At 38.0% G+C, this 24201-nt stretch overlaps 1 protein-coding gene across 1 annotated transcript in view; it reads right to left on the reverse strand.

Moving 5' to 3' along the window:
• LOC147838534 (venom factor) overlaps positions 1 to 24201 on the reverse strand; it is a 44323-nt gene that overhangs the window by 15122 nt on the left and 5000 nt on the right. Inside the window, exons 5-21 of the mRNA XM_087304418.1 lie at positions 23339 to 23501; positions 23193 to 23263; positions 22984 to 23075; positions 20724 to 20806; positions 20552 to 20639; positions 18849 to 18951; positions 18655 to 18769; positions 18392 to 18507; positions 18012 to 18167; positions 17180 to 17392; positions 16901 to 17101; positions 16594 to 16752; positions 15569 to 15698; positions 7949 to 8014; positions 6878 to 7358; positions 6720 to 6805; positions 3592 to 3731 (exon numbers count right to left, since the gene is read on the reverse strand). Coding sequence (XP_087160544.1) covers positions 3592 to 3731; positions 6720 to 6805; positions 6878 to 7358; positions 7949 to 8014; positions 15569 to 15698; positions 16594 to 16752; positions 16901 to 17101; positions 17180 to 17392; positions 18012 to 18167; positions 18392 to 18507; positions 18655 to 18769; positions 18849 to 18951; positions 20552 to 20639; positions 20724 to 20806; positions 22984 to 23075; positions 23193 to 23263; positions 23339 to 23501 — 2463 coding nt within the window. The remainder of the gene's footprint in view (positions 1 to 3591; positions 3732 to 6719; positions 6806 to 6877; positions 7359 to 7948; positions 8015 to 15568; positions 15699 to 16593; positions 16753 to 16900; positions 17102 to 17179; positions 17393 to 18011; positions 18168 to 18391; positions 18508 to 18654; positions 18770 to 18848; positions 18952 to 20551; positions 20640 to 20723; positions 20807 to 22983; positions 23076 to 23192; positions 23264 to 23338; positions 23502 to 24201) is intronic.

Genomic DNA, 24201 nt, shown 5'->3' on the forward strand with positions numbered 1-24201 from the left:
TTTAAGACCATTTTAAGACCATATTGATTGAAATGTCAGACTTACACAAGGCACTATAAACGCTAAAGATTTTTTAATAGCCAAGTTAAAGCCTTTAAAAAACATTTAAAACAAATGTTATTGTAAGGAAGAGAATTAAACCATATTAATAAGTAAATAGAGTTAATAAATAAACGTTTCTTAAACTTTGATTTAAATATATTTTTAGCGATTTCCCAGAGATGTGTTGCAGCTGGAAGGGCATCCGCTGCGTAATAATGTGCTTAATAAGTTGGCGGTTCATTCCGCTGTGGCGACCCTGGATTAATAAAGGGACTAAGCTGACAAGAAAATGTAATGAAAATAAAATATTAAAATATAGCTTTACATGGACATAAGGAAAATAAAGACTAGTTTAAAGTGATTTATATTTGAGTGGATTTAAGACTTTTTAAGGCCTAAAATTTGGCTTTTAAAATTTAAGACTTTTTAAGACCCCGCAGATACCCTGTTATTAGAATTTCAGAGTGTCACTTCGTCTGCCTTATTGGAGTGAATCTATAATAAATACAAATCACAAAAAATATAACTCAGAGTTCCAAAAAAAATTTGCAGTCTGCACGAATATTTGATCTGCCATAATTATTTGGAAAATAAACAACACTACTTGAATTCCGTGATGTTTTTTGCTCCCTCTGTATAATTGCTTTTTGTTATGTACTTTCATTATTTGCACACATTTGAAATGCTTTTGAGTTAAAAACACAGGAGATTATGCAACAGTTTGTTGTGAAAGTAGCATAATAAACACAGTCTGAAATATTGTCAAGAATAATGTTTGATTAAAAAGTAACTAAGCCTACTTTAAAGTTCATGCAAACCGGAATTTTTAGCAGACTTTTATTCCAGTATGATGACGCATTGCCAACTGAAACTGAATATTAAGCAGGAGGTGGGGTTTTATTTTTGCACTCCTCCTCCTCCTCATTTTTCATTCACACTTGAGTTTAAGCATGCAAAATTCTGCCGTACGGTGCTACGAAAAGGGGCGGAGTTAAAGAAGATGATTAGACATAAAAAACGAGCGGTTGGTCCATATTTTACATTTCTGTACAGAGAGGTCATGTATTTATATTGTGATTTGATGATGTGATTTCGCAGGTCAGAGTTCCTAAGTGATTTTCACTGGCATCGAGCAGAAGAGTATGCAAAATCACTACTTGACGTTAGATGACGCTACACAACTTTAAGCTTCTGACACCCGCTTGTAACACAGAAGAAGAAGAGAGAAAGTTAACACGCTTGTTGTTAAAGTTACTGGTGACTCGAACAAGTATGGATGGTTCAAGCAGCAGCTCCAGCTCTAGCAATGAAGAAATGATTATTGTTCATCAGTGCAATAATCAGCTCCATGTTCATATCGCCTCTGGGCATCTTCTTCAATGTGCGCTCACATTGACAGTTTTCTAGTTGAGGGCCCTAAAAGTGCTGTTTACTGTAACTTCAGCAGTAAAAACCGAGCATGAGGCATTTCTTTAAAAATGCGCCTGTCGTTTTGCGCATTGGTGTGCACGATCACATTGGCGACCTTTATTTAGTCAGGAGGCGTTAAACGTCAACAGAAAACACAAGCAAAAAGCGTCCCAGTTTGCCTTAATAGTTGGAGGGGTGTGGCTAGGCATATTTCACCGAAGCAGTCAAAATGATGTCATCATAAACGCACTGCCGTTCCAGAGAGGAAGTCAATTGTTTGATTTTGATAAAAGATTACCAAAACAAACCACTTTTTTTGTGGATTAATTTATAACTAACAATGTAAGCTAGCAAAATAAACATTGCAATGTGTAATTTCATAAACATATACTTAAACCTTTATACCTATTTTTTATTGTGTAAAATATGTGTAGATGTGTTACGTGCCAGCAGGTATTGGTTATTTATGTTTGTATTATCTGTTTTTCTTTCTATCACCAGAGTTTACTTCTTTGTTTTTGCCTACTGCTGTTCCTGATTGGCTGGTTCACCTCCGCTTGGTACAACCAATCCTGACACTGGATTATGCTGATTGGTTCTAGAGTAACAACTTGGCTCCGGTTTCAGCCAATCAGATAACTCCAGCTCGCTGTATTTTTTTTTTTTGTATGCCAGCAGTTTGGCAGTCTTTGGCTGTTTTTCAATATGCATTCTTCAGTGGTTTTGCGTCATCGTGTTCTCATGTAATGTCATCATCAGCTGCCAAAGTTCTGTTCCAATACTTAAGACCAAAAGTTCGGAGGATGCGTGAAACTTGCATGTGCTTGTATATCTCTCTAGACATCCCAAAAATCATTGCGACTGGAGATGGGAAGCGCAACATTTTATATCTATTTATAATTAAAGAGATATAGAGTTCAGAGATATAACTTATTTATCTCAGGAGTTACCCTAAATGAGATGGTGAATATAAACATTCCCATGGACATCTTATTAAAGGAATAAACACATTAAGGTTGTTAGTTTGCTAAAATTCTTATTAAAATCAGTTCTATTTATATTGTGCAGCGTATATTTGTAAAGTCTTTATGCATAGTATATATATTGAAAACGGGAAAAACAATATACTGTTGTATGAACGCTGTAATATTTAAATTATTTACCATTTAAATTGTGTAAAGGTCACGTGACCATCAGGAAGAACGCAGCATCTTATTTCTCAAAGGACGCGTTCTCTGTCCTCGTAGTCTACTGAGTTCGTTCTTCCGAGGACACCTGGCAAGACTTGTCTCCAGAAGAACACAAGTTCTCTGCATTCTTAGAATTGAGAAACAGCCTTTGTTGGCTTGATTTGTTATTGGTTTCTGTGCTCAGTGCTTGCTTGCTAACTTGCTTGATTAAATCTGTGTTTATATCCACATTTTTTCAGTTTTATTGTAATGTACATTATTGTATGTCCTCACTTTTATTTACACTGTGTGTCCTTTTGCTTTAGTCACTGTCTGTTCTTACCTGTGTGTAATTCATTCCCTTTCCTCGTGTTTCAGTAAAGAGGTTTGATAGAAAGACTGGTAGGTAAGTAGGTCACGTGACATACATTTCAACACATAGAAGTTTGACTGTCTAGAGATACACTAGGGAAGGGGGTAAGCGCCAACTTGTGTATTTTTAAATAAATGGATAATTAGTGTAGTTTAGGTAAGACGTCTTTGGACATTGAAGATTTATTTTTCACATTTTCGTTTATTAGACTAGATTAGAGGGAACCACCATCTGTAATAAATCACATTATTTGTACAGCAATTCTGGCTTGTGGTTTTTAATTTGAGTACAATTTTCTCTGATTTTCCTGAGATGGGTTGCAGCTGGAAGGGCATCTGCTGCGTAAAACATAAGCTGGATGAGTTGGCGGTTCATTCCGCTGTGGCGACCCCAGATTAATAAAGAGACTAAGCTAAAAAGAAAATGAATGTATGACAATTTTCTCTGAGTGTTTGTTTGAACTAGATCCTTGGTCAAGTGTTTGACCCCATTGCCCTAGATTGCCCAAGGGTTGTAACAAAATGTAATATCTGAGAAAAATACCTCTTTAAAACACAAATAATAAGTCACAACATTTACTGATGGTGTGGAACGAACCTCCAGTGTTGAGTTCTTGTAGTTGTGGATCACAGCTTTGATTTCCACTTGTTCATTTCTGGACACCGAGTGAGGCAAACGCAGGTCGATGAAGAACGGTTTCCACACGCGGACGTTATATGGTTCAGCTACGCAGACACCTGCCAAAATTATTCAGACAGACACAGTACTGCTCAGTCCCTGGACAACTGTAAATAGCATTTTCTAATACTAATATTCTTAAAATATCTACTAGAACAACAAAACAAACTAAAAAAATGTTTAAATGAACTGTACGTGCAATAAAAAACAACAACTATCATAAAAAACAATAATTCAGTATTTTAATGTCCATAAAACAAATGATTCCACTTTTTTCTTACTAAATTACTCAATTTTGTTTTTTAAACACTCAAAATTCAACTACAGAAATGCTTGGCATCACATTATTAGTAAAAAAATATTTCAAATAATTTATATGCAGAATTCCTTAACATGTTTCCTTAAATCTAAATATGGTTAATGCATTTGTAATTCACATATAGAAATGCTTGAAGTAGCATTGGAAATGATTTAATTACGAATATGTATTAATCTTATGTAAACGTGTAATATTTGTATTAAAAACCCATCTTTATTAAAGAAATATAATAATAATAATAATAATGTGCAGAAAAAGGAAGCAATACAAGCTAAATAATAAGTTCTGTTTATTTGAGGGTGGTAATAAAAGCTAAATAAGGTTTCTGCAGGTTTCACAAAGTCAAAATTAAGACTTTTTATATAATATATTATAATTTGTTAATTCTGAGCCATATATAAGGCTTATATGATAATTAAACCACATTGTAAATAAAGTTATAAATCGAGTTTGGTTAAAAGTTATATAGAGTTGAATTGTTGGTGATTGTATTCGTGTTGGGTAGTTTTACACAGACATAGGAAAATTAAGACCTTTTTACAATTGTTTTGTTTGTTTGACTTTATTAATCCCCAAAAGGAAATTCCCATGTCACAGCAGAGCTCTACATACTAAAAATAGATAAATAATGTACATATATATAAAAAATAATAATAAAACTACATTTATACTACACACCTTAGTCCCAAAAACAACGAGTAAACACTTGTTCATATTTAATAACTAATACAGTTCAGCACAATTCGTCTAAAAAAGGGATGACTATCATGGTTCATTATATTGACAAATTTTTCCAGCATTCGATTATGTGCAATCTCTTCTATAGTAGGTAGTGCACACCCCACGACAAATTTATTTATTACCTTCAAGACAAAATTTAGTTGAATTTAAGAACCATTAAAAAATGGTTTAAATGATTTTGTTAAATATTACTACTTATTATTATTATCATAAATATCAGATCAAATTAGGACTCATCTATGATTAAACATAAAAAAATTCAGTATTACTTGTTAAAAAAAAAACCATATGGGCACATTTAGTTGCATAAAAGCAATTGCAAGTTATTATTTTAGCTCCGCTGCTATTATGATGCTGCCATCTGCAGGTTTAAAGAAGAAGATGTTACAATCAGAAATGACTTTTGCGGCTCGTTCAAACTAATTATTTAATATAAGTTGAAACAACACAATTCTTAGTTTATTTATTTATTTATTTTTTACGCTAATATGTTTTAGTTTAAAAATGAATAAGTTTTACTGCGGTTACACCTTCCGTCGACACTACCCCAGAGTTTCCAAGCCCCGAAATAGAGCATTTTGGAAACACTTAAGAGGCCATTTTTGTTTTAAAACGCTGCTCCCTGTCAGCATGGATGGGGGAAAATGAAGACATCTGAAAATAGAGGAGGGGCTGCAGATATCCCGAATTGTTTTTTTTTAATATTAAGTACACAAGGTTAGTCTTGCATTGTTTCATTATAAGTCCCCAGGATATGTTGGGTAAAACTTAAAAGGGAACAGTGTACTTTAACATCATTCGTATTACCCTGGCTATGTTGTTTCACTATTTTAACAATAAAATGACATTAAGACTTTATAAGATTCAGTGGACACCCTGTAAATAAAAATGTTTTAAATGATCCTTTTAAATATTAGATTAAATAATTATATATTCATATGTAGTAATGATCAACACATAGCTTAATAATTATAATAATGATAATAATAATAATAATTATTATTATTATTATTATTATTATTATTATTATTATTATTATTATTATCATCATCATCCAATGTTGGACTCCTTAACATGATACAAGGAACTGCCTGTTTCTCATTTTGATATTAACAATAATAATAATAATGATAATTATTATTATTATTATTATTATTATTATTATTATAATCATTATCCAATGCTGGACTCCTTAACATGATGTCAGGAACTGCCTGTTTCTCATTTTGATATTAACAACTTAACAGACACCACAAATTTTGAGGCATCGTGTAACTGCATATTTATATGACCGGCCTCTTCACTGTGTGCACATTTATAACAAAACTGATCCTATAACAAAACTGCCTCCTTTAATTTTCATTGTAAAATACAAAACATACCCTGTCTGCTTTGCTGAATATCAATCTTAACAATCAATAATGGCCATTATAAAAGCATAAGGTACAATAAGTTTAAACAATATAGGAAATAAAGGCAAGCAATCAGTCAAATGTGCAGAATCAGTGTACGCGGTTACATTAATTCATATATTAAATTATATTTGTGCTCAGCCAAAACAAGTAGAGAACAAGTAAGATTCAAAAGACCAAAGAGTCATTAGATAGAGACAAGATGAATAAAATATCATGCTTAACACCTTTAGTTAGATGACATCCAGTGGTAGATCCTAGATGAACTGTTCGATGTGTGCTGCTCTCACCTGGGGAGGTGTGTTCAAAGTACCTGCTGATTGCCTGGAGCTCAGACTTCCGTATATGATGCAGCACATGCCAGAGTGCGTTTTTGTGTGATCACGTAATGTGCGTTTTCAGCAGTGTAGTGTGGACATATATCTTTCTGGAATGCTAGGTGCAACGCCAATGTGGATCATTTTCGTTCTACAAGGCCATTTTAAAGCTAAAACATATTAGTGTAAACGATACCTTAACTATTTTTGTTTTATCTACTGAAATTTGTGTTGTGACAAGATGAAAGTTCTTTTCACCTTTCTCAGGTGAGGCACTGACAGCTAGAAACCCCCACTGTGTGATACTGTCTGGAAGAACGGTGTCCACTGGAAACACAGCCAACCTGAAGAAAAAACAAAACAATTAATACAACAACAGTGCGACATCTACATCGAGTCAAATGCTAAACTCTTACCCATCAGACTTGGCAGTGCTAGGCAGTCTGATATCGGTCCACAACCACGACTCAAAAAACTTGCTGCGCACATAAATATCCTCAAGATCAGCCAAATCATCTTCCTCAAACACTGAAGCCCCCTCTTCTTCCTCTTCTTCTACAACGACTACATTAGCTTCTGCAAGAAGCGTTGGCATAGGTTCTGGCTGTCTAGCATACAAAACCTCATAATATTCATATTCTAGATATGGTACGCCAAAGAAGACGGGTGTAGAAGTGGTTGGCGGAGCAGTGGTTGGTGGAGCAGTGGTTGTTGGAGGTCTGGTAATGACGCCGAGCTCCTCTCCTCTGTATTCAGCACAGCAGCGCAGGAAAGCCAACACACAGCTCCAGTCCTCGGTGATGTAGAGCGAGCGACGGTAGCATGAATACGGCATGGGAATCTCCTTCATGCCATCCACACAACACCTCTGCAGGAGCTCATCTGAATAGGCCTTCTCTGAGTGAGAGAAACAAACATGATTAGACGGTTAGGTTAGCTTCTGAATATCTGTGCTTCTGTATCTTCTTCAAAGAGACATGACAAGGAAACTTAAAAACTGCACTGACTTTAACACAGATTCAACACTTAAATGTTCTAACAATGCATTTATTCAATCCTGCTTTAGACAAACACTCTAGGAGTTGAGTTTTACCATTTTTAAATGCATTTACTTAATCTTTGGGTCTGGTGGGAAAACTTTTAGCTTAGCATAGATTATCGAAACAGATTAGACCATTAGCATCTCCCTCAAAAAAAAAAGAGCAACATGTTTCGATAATTGACTTATTTAAAGCTTGACTCTTCTGTAGATACATTATACACTAACTAAAAATGAAAAGCTGCTACAGTATTTTCTATGGCTAGCAACTATACTCTCATTCCAGCATAATAATCAAGGAACATGGCTGCTGCAGCAGATGCAATAATAATATGTAATGCCTGAAAAAAGTCCCACCAGTTAGACTGTGTAATATCATACGGCCTGCTGCAAAATCCATGTAATGACTGCTTAAAGAACATTTGATACACTGATAATTCCGACTCACCGAGCTGATCTCTGAGCTGCAGTTTGGCTGCAGAACGTCTTCGTCGTTTAGTTTTACTGGAGCAGTCTGTGAGAAACAAACCAATAAAAGTACATAAAGTCATCTTTACATGGACAACCCATATCTTGGGGTAATTTTTGTTGTTGTTGTTGTTGTTTTTTTAATGTTCCATGTTTACATTCTCAGATCTTGATGTCCAATTCTGATTTGTTGCCTATAACAGATTTCTTTTTTTTTTTTTTTTGCCTGTCCGTTTACACATTATTTTAATTGTGACCCATAACCGATTCATGCGTTTCATCTGCCCCACACTAGTCATGACGGAAGAAATTGTCTTGCTTTTAGCTCTGCGAAATATGCAAAGTTCCCCCAACTTTAAAATGATTTTGAGGCACACATTGTCCCAAGTTTAATGATGTACAAAGCTAAATGTCTCAATAAATCTGATCTGCCTGTTCACATGATAGTCGCATTGTCACATATCCAATTTATATCAGATTTATTTCCACATATAAAAGAGGCCTGAAACCGATCTCTGAATATCCGAATGCATGCTTTTTTTTCTTGTTTACACGGTCATAGAGCAGATCCGATATGTCACATAGGAGCAAAAAATCTAAATTGGGTCACATTTAACTGCCAGTGTAATTTTCATTTTCATGTGTTTACATGGACATGCCAACAAAGGCCTTTTCAAAACCTCCAACTTGGAATTCTGTTTGATTTGTGAGTATCCAGTCACAAAAACACTGTTGTTGTGTGAACAAACAGGCAAACCTGATAAAAAATTTTTTTTTAATTTTTTAGCTGAAAACATTGTCATGTAAACGGCCCCTTAGATGTCATGAAATTGAAATGAAATTACTTTATTAGCTTACAATGCTTCTTCATCTAATAAACTCTAAAAAATAATAGTTTAAACATTGAAACTTCTGGTTCCCCTTCGGATGGGGAACTTCAATGCTATAAGTGGATTTAATCCACGAATAGGGATTTAGTTTTTAGAAAGCCAATCGTCTGAAAGAGTATACAATGGGCCAATGAAATGCCAAATGAGTTGACAGCATAAGCTTGCGCACGTGTGCCTTATTGCAATTAGCTCCGCATATAAGCACTGTTCGCGGGAAGTTCATGTCGTCATTGCGATGCCATGTCTGTTGCCCAATTAAGATCGCGGCTAGCCCTTGTGAGGGGGCGAACTGAGGGTCTGAGGTCCGAGATCTGAGGGTTTCAGCTAGAGATAATCCATTGCCCCCGAGCCCACAGACCTCCCGCTCCTCCAAGCGTTCGCTTGTTACACAAGCTTTGCACCGCAACCAACTATGCTCTTCAGACCACTAAATCCGCTGCGTGTGCATTGGGAAGGACGATGTCCACATTAGTGGTCCAGGACCTCCACCTCTGGCTAAACCTGGCTGATATGCGCAAAGTTGACAAAGTTTGCTTTTCTTTCCATATCCCAGGCTGGCCTGTTCGGCGACACCGTCTGTGAATTCAGCCAGGAGTTCAAGGCGGTTAGTGAGCAGTCAATTGCGATGGGCAATGTCATCTATCACGGGACCGTAAGCCCGCTCCGCTGCTGCTCCTCGCCAAGGGCGTCTGCCTATGAGTGCTGCCCCGCCCCTACCTGCGCCTCCAGCGAAGCGGGCGCGTCAAGCACCTCGGAAGCAGGCAGCCCCCCTGCCCAGGTCGCCGTTAAGTCTGGTACACGGACCGTAAAGCGTCCCTGAGACAGGTCATCCGGAGAAGAGGGAATTTGCTCTTTCCCTGCTGGAGGGCGGGGCCCCATTTCCAACTGTACTTTTCATTGCCACAAAAACATCAATGAAAGAGCACTTTTCCACTTTCCCGGATGTATCAGCACAAACCCTGCCAGTACGGGATGCTTTGCTTCCCAGCTCGCAGGTTCTATGCGCTTCCCCAGTGTCTCACGAGTGCTGGGAGGACGGTCTCCTTTCTCCCACCCCTCGAGCCCCCTCTCCGGAGTTTGGGTGCAGAGTGAGAGCGAATCTCTCGACTCCAGCTCTTCCGCGGGACCCTCGCACTTCCCAGATCAGCACACCCACTCCGCGCTGCCCCACTGCTGGTACGTCAGCGATTGTAGCGATGAGTCCATTAGCGAGAGCTCTGCCTGCCTGGTTAGCGTGGGCCAGGCCTTCACGGTGGCTCATACGCACAATCAGACTCGGCTATGCGATTCAGTTCGCGAAACGGCCCCCCAAGATCACGGGCGTGTATTTTCACAAGGGTCAGCCCCCTGTCCGCCCCCTTCTTGTGAGAGGAGATTACTGTCCTCCTGGCGATAGATGCAATCGAGCAGGTCCCTCCAGCTGAGATGCGGGTTTTACAGCCCAAACTTCATCGTTCCCAAAAAGATCGGTAGGTCACGGCCAATCTTAGATCTGCGCGTTTTGAACCGCTGTCTGCACAAGCTGCCGTTCAGAATGCTCACTCCGAGGCACATCCTCCGGTGCGTTTGTCCTCGGGATTGGTTTGCAGCAATAGACCTGAAGGACGTTCCATGTCTCCATTTTTCCTCGTCACTGTCAGTTTCTGCGGTTTGCGTTCGAAGGTCGAGCTTGGCAATACAAAGTCCTCCCCTTCGGGCTCTCTCTGTCTCCGCGGGTCTTCACCAAGCCCTTAGGCTCGCGGGGATCCACATACTCAATTATCTCAACTACTGGCGGATTTTAGCCCACTCTCAGGAGCAATTGATTATGCACAGAGACAAGGTGTTCCGGCACCTCCACCTGTTGGGGCTTCAGGTCAATCGAGAAAAGAGCAAACTAGCCCCCATGCAGAGGATCTCTTTTCTCGGACAGCGCGCCTTTCCGGAGAGCGCCCTGAGCTGATGGTGAACTGTCTGAGAGAGCTCGACAGCAAAATAGTGGTCCCACTGAATTTTTTTCAAAGGCTCCTTGGGCATATGGCAGCCGCTGTCATGCCGCTCGGATTATTCCATATGAGATCACTCAAGCACTGGCTTCACGATCGAGTCCCCAGACGCGCATGGTAAGCGGGCAAACGACCCCTCATTCCTACAGACCTGAGTGCCTCTAGGACAGGCGTCCAGTCATGTTGTCTCAACAGATGCTTCCAGCATGGGCTGGGGGGCTGTGTGTTGCGGGCATGCAGCTGCGGGCCTGTGGAAAGAAACTTAGTTGCATTGGCATATCAATTGCCTGGAGCTGTTGGCAGTGTTCCTTGCTCTCCACCATTTTTTTTCCGGTGCTGGAGCAGCAACACGTGCTGGTCAGGACGGACAGCAGGGCGGCGGTAGCATATATCAACCTCTGGAGTCATCCGCGGCTGAAATCGCTGCACGCCATTCACATTCCAGGCAAGCTCAACCGTGCAGCCGATGTGCTCTCACGGCAGCCTTTACGTCCCGGAGAATGGAGACTCCACCCAGAGTCTGTTCAGCTGATATGGGCGCGATTCGGGGAAGCCCAGATAGTTCTGTTTGCTTCCTCCGAGAACGCTCATTGCCAGTTGTTTTTTTTCCCTGACCAAGGGCTCTCTCGGCACGGATGCACTGGCCCACAGCTGGCCTCTGGGCATGCGCAAATATGGGTTTCCCCCAGTGAGCCTGCTCGCGCAGTTACTGTGCAAGGTCAGGGAGGATGAGGAACACGTTTTGCTGGTTACGCCCCTCTGGCCCAACCGGACCTGGATGTCAGAGCTCTCCCTCCAAGTTACGGCCCTCCCCTGGCAGATCCCTTTGAGAGAGGACCTACTCTCTCAGGGACAGGGCACCATCTGGCACACTCGCCCCAATCTTTGGAACCTCCACGTGTGGTCCTTAGACGCGAGGAAGACTTAGGTAACCTACTAGTCGCGGTTGTTGATACCATCACTCAGGCTAGAGCCCCCTCCATGAGGCGCGCCTATGCCCTGAAGTGGAGGCTATTCACTGAATGGTGCGTCTCACGCAGAGAAGATCCCCGAAATTGCCAGATCAGTGTTGTGCTTTCTTTCCTTCAGGAGAAGCTGGAGAGCAGGCTGTCGCCCTCCACACTCAAGGTTTACGTGGCTGCCATCTCCGCTCATCATGACGCGGTGGCAGGCAGCACCGTGGGAAGGCATAACCTCATCATCCAGTTCCTCAGAGGCGCTAGGCGAATTAATCCACCTCACCCCCCTCTCATGCCCTCTTGGGATCTTGCTCTCATTCTCACAAGCCTGCGTACAGATCCCTTTGAGCCACTTGACTCAGTATCTTTAAGATTTCTGTACCTGAATACAGCTCTGCTGGTCGCGTTGGCATCTATTAAGAGGGTCGGGGACCTAAAGGCATTTTCGCCAGTGACTTGTGCCTGGAATTCGGGCCGGATTATTCTCATGTTATCCTGAGACCCCGCCCGGGATATGTGCCCAAGGTTCCTACCACACTGTTTAAAGACCAGGTAGTGAGCCTGCAAGCGCTGCCCCCGGAGGAGGCAGACCCAGCCCTTTTCTTACTTTCTCCAGTTTGTGCTTTGCGTATTTATCTGGACCGCACTCAGAGCTTTAGATCATCTGAGCAGCTCTTCGTCTGTTATGGCGGTCGGCAGCAGGGAAGTGCCATATTGAAACAGAGGTTGGCCCACTGGATAGTGGATGCCATCTCCCTCGCTTATCAGAGCCAGGGCGAGCCGTGTCCCTTGAGAGTGCGTGCGCACTCCACTCGGAGCATCGCATCCTCTTGGGCATGCACATGGCGCCCATCTACCAGACATCTGTAGAGCTGTGGGCTGGGCGACACCTAATACATTTGCAAGGTTTTACGATCTGCGAGTGGAGCCGGTTTCCTCAAGGGTATTAGGTAACCCTTGGTGATTGAGGAAACAACTCGGTTAAGGTGTTGAACACGCTTGCTGCGCCATTCTCCCTAACACGTGCGCTTTTTCATCTGCCAGTAAATTTCCTTGTTAGGTGAGCCCTGCAGATTCCTCCAAGGCCCCCAGCACTGACTCAGCGGAAGAGTCACTTGTTGGCCCATTAAAATGTAGGTCTGCTTGCTGGTAAACCCGTGTTTTGGGTATAGGTGCCCACTATGCGTGTTCCCCACTAGGCGATCCCACGGTGCCACGGTGCAGTCCCTCCTCATGAGCGGACCAGTGTCTTCCCTCTCCGCTAACCATCTTAATATATGCATACTCCCCCTTCTCAGGGCTAGTCCATATATTTGCCATCATATCTCCACATTGGGTAGCAGGTGGCCTCCGCAGCGTCCTCCCTATCAGGACTGCACGCTTTCCCAACATACTGTCGTATTTTCCTAGAATTATCTAGACGTTTGCGACTCCCAAAAAATATATCTAAATCCATAAAACTTCTTTGAAGTGGGATAAGTAAGAGCCAGGGATCTCGCTGGAAGACCGCGCGTCTCTTTGATGCAGGAGCGCTCACGATATGCCTGGCTATCCTCTCATTGCAGGCGAAGGTAAGGTGCGGTCATTATGGCGTTTTTCAGACATTTCCCCATTTGTGGATTAAATAAATCCACTGATAGCATTGAAGTTCCCCATCCGAAGGGGAACACTCTGGTTACTAAAGTAACCCTCGTTCCCCGAGGAGGGGAACAGAAATGCTATTTAACATTGCCATAATGATTGTTACTTAGCTGTAAGTGTCAGTCTCTTCAGCTTAAAAGGATGGTGTTTCCTTGCTTTTCCTGTGCTTGTATGCAGAGCTAATTGCAATAAGGCACACGTGCGCAAGATACGTTGCCAACTCAAATGGCATTTCATTGGCCCGTTGTATACTCTTTCAGACGATTGGCTTTCTGAAAGGAAATCCCCATTCCTGGATTAAATCCACTTATAGCATTTCCATTCCCCTCCTCGGGGAACGAGGGTTACTTTAGTAACCAGAGCATTCACATTGTCTCTGACTTATAACCTTACCTAAAAACCTTACCTAAAAATTCAAGCAATTGATCAAGGTGACCAACAAAAGAATATTTTTCCAGCATTTTGTAATCCTTTTTGACAACCTCCATTTTGTACTATAAATTTTGCCCAATTATGAAACTTTTAACTAGTTTTATTTACACTTTTAAATGATTACATTTTAAATTCATTATATTATTAAAAGAAATTGAGTAAAGACTTAATGTTACATGATGAAACATTTCTTATTATCGTCAACAGCATTTTAGATGGATTACAGAAGGATCATCTGATACTGAAGACTGCAGTAATGATGCTAATAATTCAGGTTTTGAATTTCACTGGAATGAATTACATTTTAAAATGTATTAAAATACTAATAATCCAGTGTAATAATTTCCAGCAATATTACATCTTTAGCTGTATTTTAACCAGATATTTGCAGCATTGGTAATTAAAAGCATTAAAAATACCTCAAACCTTTGCTCAACAAAGTGACCGCACATATTCTAGTAGAACTGTATTAAATGTGACTGCTTTGAATGGAAAATGGAAGAAAATCTGAATATCTCAGATGAGGATTGGGGGATTATTTGGAACTCATTGGAAAATACCAGCTCGGCCATGTAGAGAGAATTCTGTTGGGAAAATGTTCTAAGGTTTTTTATTAGAGATAATACACAAAGGCAAGGGCACTAGCTGCTGGAGAATGTTTGGGGGGGGGGGGGGGGGGGGGGGGAAAGCTAGTCACTATCATGTTTTTTGGAATTGTCAGTAATTAACCTCATGCTTAAAAAAGATTAAAATACATTTAGATGCCATTTTTGAAGTAGAAATTGCTAATATAAATTTAGACGGATGTATTAATAAAGACAAGAAATTAGAAACAAGAAACAGCTAGTTAAAAATTAATTACAAAACAAAATGGCCCCCCCTTTGAATTTTTTTTTCTTTTTTAAATATTTCCCAAATTATGTTCAACATGAGCAAGGAAATTTTTACAGTATGTCTGATAATATTTTTTCTCCCGAAGAAAGTCTTATATGTTTCCTTTGGGCTAGAATAAAAGCGGTTGTAATTTTTTTACACACCATTTTAGGGACAAAATTATTAGCCCCTTTAAACTATATATTTTTTGATAGTCTACAGAACAAACCATTGCTATACAATAACTTGCCTAATTACCTGACTGATTAACCTAATTAACCTAGTTAAGCCTTTAAATGTCACTTTAAGCTGCATAGAAGTATCTTGAAAAATATCTAGTAAAATATTATTACTGTCATCATGGCAAAGATAAAAAAAAAGAATTATTATAAATGAGTTATTAAAACTATTATGTTGAGAAATGTGTTGAAAAAATCTTCTCTCCATTAAACAGAAATTGGGGGGAAAAAAACAACAATTGTGTGTATGTATGTATGTGTGTGTGTGTGTGTGTGTGCGTGTGTGTGTGTGTGTGTGTGCGTGCGTGTGTATACCTTTCCTTCTTTAAAAGGCAATCTTCTAAAGAATTTGTAGCTGCCCTATCTTTTACTGTTTATAGTTGTTGTTGTTGTTGTTGTTGTTGTTGTTGTTGTTGTTGTTGTTGTTGTTAAAGGGAAGATAACATAAAGCATATGCAAGATCTGACTTTTTTTGTGTGAGAGTTTATGTAAGTTATATATGTATTTTCTTTTGTAAACTCAAAATAAAAATAAATGTTAAATGTAAATGTAAAATGTTTCTGCTGTGTATCTTTCACGACCTTCTTTGGAGTCAGTTGAACCTCCTGTGCTGGAGTGAAACATCAGTCCTGCATCACTGAAAACACCCATATTATCCTTGCCTCCTCCTGCGGTGCAGCCCATATCAGCCTGATCCACCACTTCCCAGACCTGAATCAAAAAGTTTTATTTATTTATATTTTTTTACTTTTTTCATTGAGGAGAAAGTTCTGAAAAGAACAGTGCACAGGGTTCATACACATATTTACTACACAAATTCCATGACTTTTCCAGGACTTTTAAGTCAATTTTTATAACCTGTTTCATGTAATGTCAACATATACATGGTAAATCATAAGAAATGTTTATATTTATTACAGCATATCATAAAACATGCATTAAAATTAATTTTTATATCTATGTAAAATAGATGATGCTTACACAGCACTAATAATGTGAGAGCATGTTTTTGATAAGAAAAAGAAAGAAGTAAAAACAACTAAGCTCCATTCCAATATACAGATATTGTCAAACTATAATTTTGGATAATCTTAATAGTTTGTTAAACTAGTACTAGCAGGTAAAACTACTTGTATTATAAAGCCACTATCATACTGCACTTTTCGCTCTATAGACTTCCATTCATAGACATGCGAATGCTGCAGACCAGAAACACAAGCACGTGTTTTGCATTTCACTGCATATGAAAGTTCAGGCTTGGTGAATTCTTACCTGTGAAATCACATCAAGTGATTGCGTGACACCAATAGAAGATCATTTAAAATGAAAAAAAATTAAATATGGAGCAAACGCTCACTTTTATTAATGAACAACAGAATTTTGCAAGCACAAGCTCTAGTGTGACCGCAGCTTAAGTCGTTTTGGACAAAAATGTCTGCTAAATGATTAAATGTAAATGTAATTTCCATGACTTTTCCAAAACCTTGTGGGTTTTTCTGTTTTTCCAAAACTTCTCCAAGCCTGGAAAATGCCATGTAAAAATTCTATGACTTTTCCAGGTTTTCCATGACCGTATAAACCCTGAATGCAAATGACAACCACTCACCTTTTTCTGCGTCAGGCGGTTTTTACTCAACAAGAAGATGGCATTATCCACAGCTACCAGGCTGACCTTTGCTCCAACATCACCTTTCACTTGAAATTTAAAGCTGCTGCCTGGTGAGTAAGAACTGACTATTTCTCCATCCACTGGTCCAACATTAAGCTAGTAAAATCACAAATAGACTATTAAATGTTGCATTCATTAGTAAATTAATGAATTAACTGGTGCCAAATTTTTATCATAAGCAGTTCCAGGCATTTTAAGACTTTAATGTTAATAATAACTGCTTATGAATACCACAAGAACTCACCGAACCTACACACCGGTCCTCCACATCAACAAACACTGAGTCTGCCACCACTTCAGCACTATGCTGCCATGGCAAAACGTAATACGCCACAAACCGAAATGCAGGTAGCATTTCTGAGGTAATGAGCAGATGAACGCTTGTTACGTCCTGGCCTTTGACATTCACTCTACCAGCCTGAATTATTTTCCCCTTATTTAACACCTGGAAAATAATTATTAGTATGAATAACACTGACAATACAGTCTGCTTTAAAACTGAAATGTCTCCAGGGTCACTCACAATGTATGTGAGATGCTCCACGAGCGCTCTGTGGTTTGGTAAAGAGGATTTGATGTACGCTTGAACGCTGATACTGCCACCGACCACCACTCGACTTGCTCCCACTGAGACGTGCAAGTAGTTACCGTGACTTCTAAAAGTAGAATACGGCTTGACGTATACCTCTTGAATGGCCTGCTGTTCTGGTTTCAGTGACGGATCCACTGTCTCCACCTATATAATGTTAAATATACAGTATTCAGCAGACACCTAAATTGCTCCTATTATGGCTCATTTCCTCTGAGTGGTCCAGCTGAGTATATTATAGACCATTTTGAAGAATGTAAAGAAAAAAAAATGATCCCAATGTATTTCCTGTTTTACTTTTTTAATTTCTATGGCTTCTGAGAATCTAAAAAGAGCCCCATATTGTTAAATACTGTTATGGTAGCTGTTTACCATTGCAATATGATTGAATTGCCTCTTGTTACAGTTATAAACTAGTTTGATAACAAGTAGGAAATGTTCATGGGCCGATGACATGACCACATTGAAATTGTCGTACAATATGGTTTATAGCAGGGGTCACCAAACTTGTTCCTGGAGGTCCGGTGTCCTGCAGATTTTAGCTCCAACCCTAATCAAACACACCTGAACAAGCTAATCAAGGTCTTACTAGGTATACTTGAAACACCCAGGGCAGGTGTGTTGAGGCAAGTTGGAGCTAAACCCTGCAGGGCACCGGACCTCCAGGAACGAGATTGGTGACCCCTGGTCTATAGGTACAAAGTAAAGTAACTTTCAGCACAAATGGGGCTTGCTGTTTTTGTGTGTGTTTATGCGAATGACTTACTTTCAACATCTGGGAATTGCCGTATGGGATGCGCTTTTTCGGCATGTTGATGTGAATGTTGATGGTGCCACTGTGGACACTGATTGGCCTTTTAAGAAAGGTGACTTTTACAGGAATATTAGGAGTTGGAGATCCATCATGGTTACTCACGATAACCTAAAAAAAAAACACATGTTTGCTAATTGGAAAATGCTAACATCATGATGTAATATCAACTAATTTAATATAAAGGAATAAAGATATTTGGACGACTTTTATTTTCAATTTTATTTTTTATTTTTTTAAATGATGTTGATTAAAATTGGTGATAAAATTATTGAATTATTATATTCAAAAGGTATGTTTTAAAACCGTAAGCATTGCAACGAATATTAGATTACCGTCATGGCTAACGGCAGACCAGGTTTATAATACTTTGGTGTGTCCTTGATGGTAAGCATGTAGGGTGAATTTACGATTTTAATGCCGGATTTCTCTGCTTCCACAAGATCGCTACCTGTGAAGAGGATAAAAGTTGTGAGTGGTTGCCAAGCTTTAGCTATGCAGTTACAAATCAAGTGATACCTTGTTGATGTTCCATGGGTTAGGAGATTTTTAGAGCATTGCTTGCGTGTTGTTAAGCTAGGGTGTAGAACTTACTTACCTGAACTAGTCAATACTGATGCTTTGACGTACACCGTAGACCCCAGGAGGCTGTTTATGTCAGGATAAGCTCTCTTTATCTCCTCCATAGTCAAACTAACACTTCCTCCATTTAGCTGTAATAGACACAGAGTCGCAATAGTAAATTTCTACAAAGATAATTAAACGGTTAACATGTTTAAACTTAACACTTACATCATCAATTTGCTTCATAGATGTGAGTCTCTTCTTTTCACCATTAATTTCAATACCAAACAGCACATACGCAACACCCTTCACTTGCGCGCCATAAAGATACCTGGATGAAATATATACAGTGACCACATGTACGGAATCAACACAATAAAAGGATTCACCAAACTTTCCAATAGTATCATAGCCAGTAAGCATTTTTTTGTTTTTAAAAGATGCCTAATAGATGTCCAATAGACGTCTAAAGATAGTCATCTTGGCTAAAACAAGGCTAATTTTGGGCTGTCAGAGAAAATCGAGTAGTCATCAAATAAACAGAATTGATTGACTACACAAATAAAGTCTTATCTGTCTATTTGACCACTAGTCTAGATTTGGGCTATTCTTAGATGTTTATTAGATTTTCACTGACAGCCCAAGTTTAGCTTTGTTTTAACCAAGCTGTCTACATTTAGATGTCTATTAGACGTCTATTAAACACAAAATTGTTTGCTGGGTATATTCTTACACATTGTTAAATATAAACGTAATTTTGTTATGCAAAATACTAATTACACAGCATAAACAAAATGCACATTAACATGGTCAAGACAATGTGCTGAAGTAAAAATCAGCATCACAATGAGGAAGACAAGTGATTAACTTTGCATGTGGAATAGTTGTTGATTGCATATGGGCAGATTTGAGTATTTCAGAAATTGCTGATCTACTGGATTTTTCATGCACAACCATATTTAGTGTTTACAGAACATGGAGTGAAAAGAGGAAATATCCTGTGAGTGTTTGTTTAGTGGTAAAAATGTCTTATTGATAGTAGAATTCAGAGGAAAATCATCAGACTGGTAGAAAAAGTCACATCCTATTTAATAAAGTGCCAGGGTAGGGTTGCACCAGCTGTTTGTATGTTCGTTCTTAAACTGGAATATAAGGAGGGGCTTAATAACTACTTGCTAGTTTGTAACTAAATTTGTTCTTACTTCGGTTGCACCACATGTTCTTAAGGCAAACTGTAGTTAATAGGTCATAAGCGCTCCGTTAAGTCTTGCCCTGAATTATGTAATTTCCAATAAAAAGCATTTAAATTACTTTAAAACTACGTTAAACTACTTTACGCACGCCAAATACACATGAAGTTACCAGACATTACTCTTGATTTTTATATATATATATATATATATATATATATATATATATATATATATATATATATATATATATATATATATATATATATATATATATACATCCTATATATGACAGAGAAAAGAGCAGGGTGAAAAACTCAGTCATAAACAAATTCTCGTTTTAATTATTGGACACAACAAACAAAAAACACTCCTTGAAAGAAAATTAAACTCTTCTTTCACAGCTCGAAACAAATGCGAGATTTGGGAGGAAAATAAGACTTTGAGTAGAGGGAGATCATTCTCCATTATCATCATGAGCTCCTTAATGTAAACTAATCTCACTGTCATTTCTTTTCTGCTGTAAATATTTAGTAAGAACGTAGCTTTACATTTAAACTAAATTCCGGAACACAAAAATATTTAGTTGTGTGTAAGTTGAAACTTAGTATCCCTTTAAGTCACAACTAGGCTACATTTTAACTTACACACTGCTGGTACAACCGGCCACTGGTGAGTAAATATTTCAATTAAAGCATCATTGGTTTTAGATAATTCACAGTAGTTTGATTTTTGACACACCTGGCTGTTATTTCAACTTCCAACTTTTCTGCATCCAGACTGAGGTGGGATGTTTTAGGAGTAAGTGTGACGTTGAATGCTGGAAGCACTGAAGACCAAGAAGAAATGGTGTTAACACAGAAACAGAGAAAAAAATATGTAGAAGAAACAAATCTGAAGGTAATATAATTACCATATTTCTTCACTTCAAACTCTCTGCTGAAAACATTCTCTTTTCCCTGATCAAACTTTGCTACAACTTTCCATCTGCCCTCTCTAGGAAATCCAAAATATACTTATGGTCAATTCATACAAAAAAAACTTCACACACACATGCTGACACAAGTAAAGCAGGGAAAATAAGTATTGAACACGTCACCATTTTTCTCAGAAAACATATTTTTAAAGGTGTTGTTGATTTGAAATGTTCCCTGGATGTTGGTAACAACCTAACGAATCCATATACGCAAAGAAAACAAATCTAATTATTTTACAAATTAAGTTATCTGTAATAAAATGAAATGACGAAGGGAAAAAGTATTGAACACATGAAGAAAGGAAGGTGTAGAAAGACAGTGAAAGCCCAGACAGCAGCTGAAATCTTTTAGTAGTTATTCAGCAACCCTCTGCCCTTCCTCATTGTAATGTACTATTTGCTGCTTCAGACCAACATCTACAGGATGATGAAGATGAAACTATTTCAGCAAGACAATGATGCAAAACAAGGCCAAATGCTTTCAGAGAGAGAAAATCAAGCTGTAGAATAGCCCAGTCAATCACCTGAATTAAATCCAAAGACAAATCGAATACAAAATAAAGAACTGATTTGATAGACAAAACCCACAGCATCATCAAGATTTTTACCCTCTGTTGAAGTCTGTGAAAAAAAATCACACCTGAACAATTCATGTGACTTCATTCTCTATATGAGAGGCGTCTTTAAGCTGCCATCTCCAAAAAAGCCTTTTATATAAAGTATTAAATACGTTTAAGTAGTTCAGTACATTCTCATGTCATTCCATTTTTATTACACAACTAACTTACTCAGATTGTTTTTTGTTCTGTTTTATTTGTAAGTTTGTTTGTGTATATATATATATATATATATATATATATTTTTTTTTTTTTTTTTTTAGCAAAATCTGGTTGAATTCCATGTCAACATCTCCTTTAGAAATATTATTCCAAAAAATGACATGTTCAATACTTATTTTCCCCACCGTATGTACATAAGGTTTTGGTTTTTCTGGATTTACTGAATTTGTTAAGTATGTGTTAAAGTAAAGTGTTAACAATACGTCACCTTGGAATTATAAGGTTTAATCTGACATTTTTGTCAAAATTAATTTATTGACATTCTTATTAAATGACAACTTATTTACATTAGGGGATTTTTGTATAAGTTGTTTATATTAAGACTTTTTATTTACAAAACAAATGTTACACACATAATGTTTGCTATGGAATGCAAAAACTTTGAAGCTCAAAATTTCAAAATCATTCAGAGCACAGATAGAACCATATAATTCCAAGGTGATGATTTATTTTATTCTATAAAGTTCTGATAATATTTCTTCAGATTTATTAAAGAATTTAATTTATTATAATATTGTTAAAGGCTTTTGGTGTGAGTGGACCTAAAGGACACAAATCCACCGAAGAATGTTTTTGCGCAGCTGAAGTTATTTCAAAAATGTGTTCAGAAAAATATGGCACTTCTGATTATATATATATATATATATATATATATATATATATATATATATATATATATATATATATATATATATATATATATATATATATATATATATATTTATATTAAAAACTTGACTTCTAGTTGACCATTTAGAAAAGTAGTAAAATTGCATCCCAATCATCACAAATACTACTGAAGAGCAAATTGGAACCCACATGAACCCAGGATTCTGACAGAAATCAGTCAAGTTTGGTGAAGGAAAAATCATGGTTTGGGGTTACATGGGGTGTACAAGAAATCTGCAGAATGGATGGCAACATCAACAGCCTGAGGTATCAAGACATTTGTGCTGTCCATTACATTACAAACCACCGTAAACAGGACTGTGCTCCTTCTCATACCTCCACATCAAAGTTCCTGAAAGCAAAGAAGGTCAAGGTGCTCCAGGATTGGCCAGCCCAGCCACCAGAGATGAACATTATTACATTATTATAATCTAGAGGCCTTTGCCTTTCATATAAGTCACTTCTGATTCCATAGAAGTCAAGGTTTTATTTCTTGTTTTTAAAACTTAGGCGACAAGACGTTTGTCAGGTAGTGTATTTAGCTAGGGGGAGAAAACACAACAGTGGACAAGCACCCTAAACTACATCTTCATGTCCTTTAAACAGTCTCAACACTCTTTTTATCTTTTGGTGCATAATACTCTGTTTTATATTCTACACAACACAACTGAACTATTCTGAGTGCATACTTGACTACAGTAGACAGTGAGAAGATGTCAGAAAAGACCCCATCGATTGCTTTAACTCTCCCAATACCATGCACCGCAATTCCATCTGGATTCTGAAACATGAGCAAATTGTGCTGTAAGCATTAATATTCCACAAAACAAACAAACAAACAAACAAACAATTGTCCAGCAAACATGATTACAACACTTAGGTTAATGTGACAAATCACCTGAATCTCCAGAGATATGGTTCTCTCAGAAGAACGAAATTCCAAATCAGACACAAAAGCCCTAAAACGCACTGGGAAAAGGGGAATAGTTGTACATGTAAACAAGTACTATGAAAACAGCTCAACAGCAGCATGTGAGAGCTGACCTTTGTCTCCAGGGTTGTAAATAGGTTTGTCGGTCTGAATGAAGATGTGTCCGGAACGGAACGACACCGCCATTACTTTTTCTGCACGATAGATATTGCTGAACTGAGCAACGAGCTTCACATATTTCTTTTTTCCATCTGGAAGTAGCAAATTTGGGTTGATCTGATAAAAGAACATATTTGATTATACTAACATGCAACAAGTGACGTGATCATAAACCACAAAGAACCTCAGCAAAGGGCCTTATTTACTAACAGCTTGTATGAACACTAAAATAATTTCAGAATTTACGAAAAGACCATTGCTGTCAGCCTTTTATACTGGGAATCCCCAGTGACGTCACGGACGTCATCCAATCCTGGACATGCTAGGTAGAAAAACTCCTCCTATAACTCAAGCGCAACAAGCACAAAATAAAATAAAGAATTAAATAAAACACAGACCCGCGTAACAAAAAGGAACCTTAGAAAAATGAGAAAAGTCACATTAACCATTCACCGGAAGTGTAACCGTATAGGAAGAAACCAGGAAAAAACACTAGCTGTGCATATACCCTAATAATAAGTTCAGAAGCTTACCATATTTCTACCATGGAATTAAAAAATAATAGCAATAAATGAAAAAAATAATAATAAATGTTGATTTCAGACAAATTAGGAGAAAAAAAACTGTAAAAAAAAAAAAATATATATATATATATATATATATATATATATATATATATATATATATATATATATATATATATATATATATATATAAAAATCTGAATCAGAAAAAAAAGAGAAAAAAAACGAGATTAAAAAGAAAATTACCAAGTTTTTTCATGTTATAGAGCAAATGGGTTAACATGTATTTGTGG

Source organism: Danio rerio, chromosome 22, assembly GCF_052040795.2.
Source record: "Danio rerio strain M-AB ecotype USA chromosome 22, GRCz13ab, whole genome shotgun sequence".
NCBI lineage: Eukaryota > Metazoa > Chordata > Actinopteri > Cypriniformes > Danionidae > Danio > Danio rerio.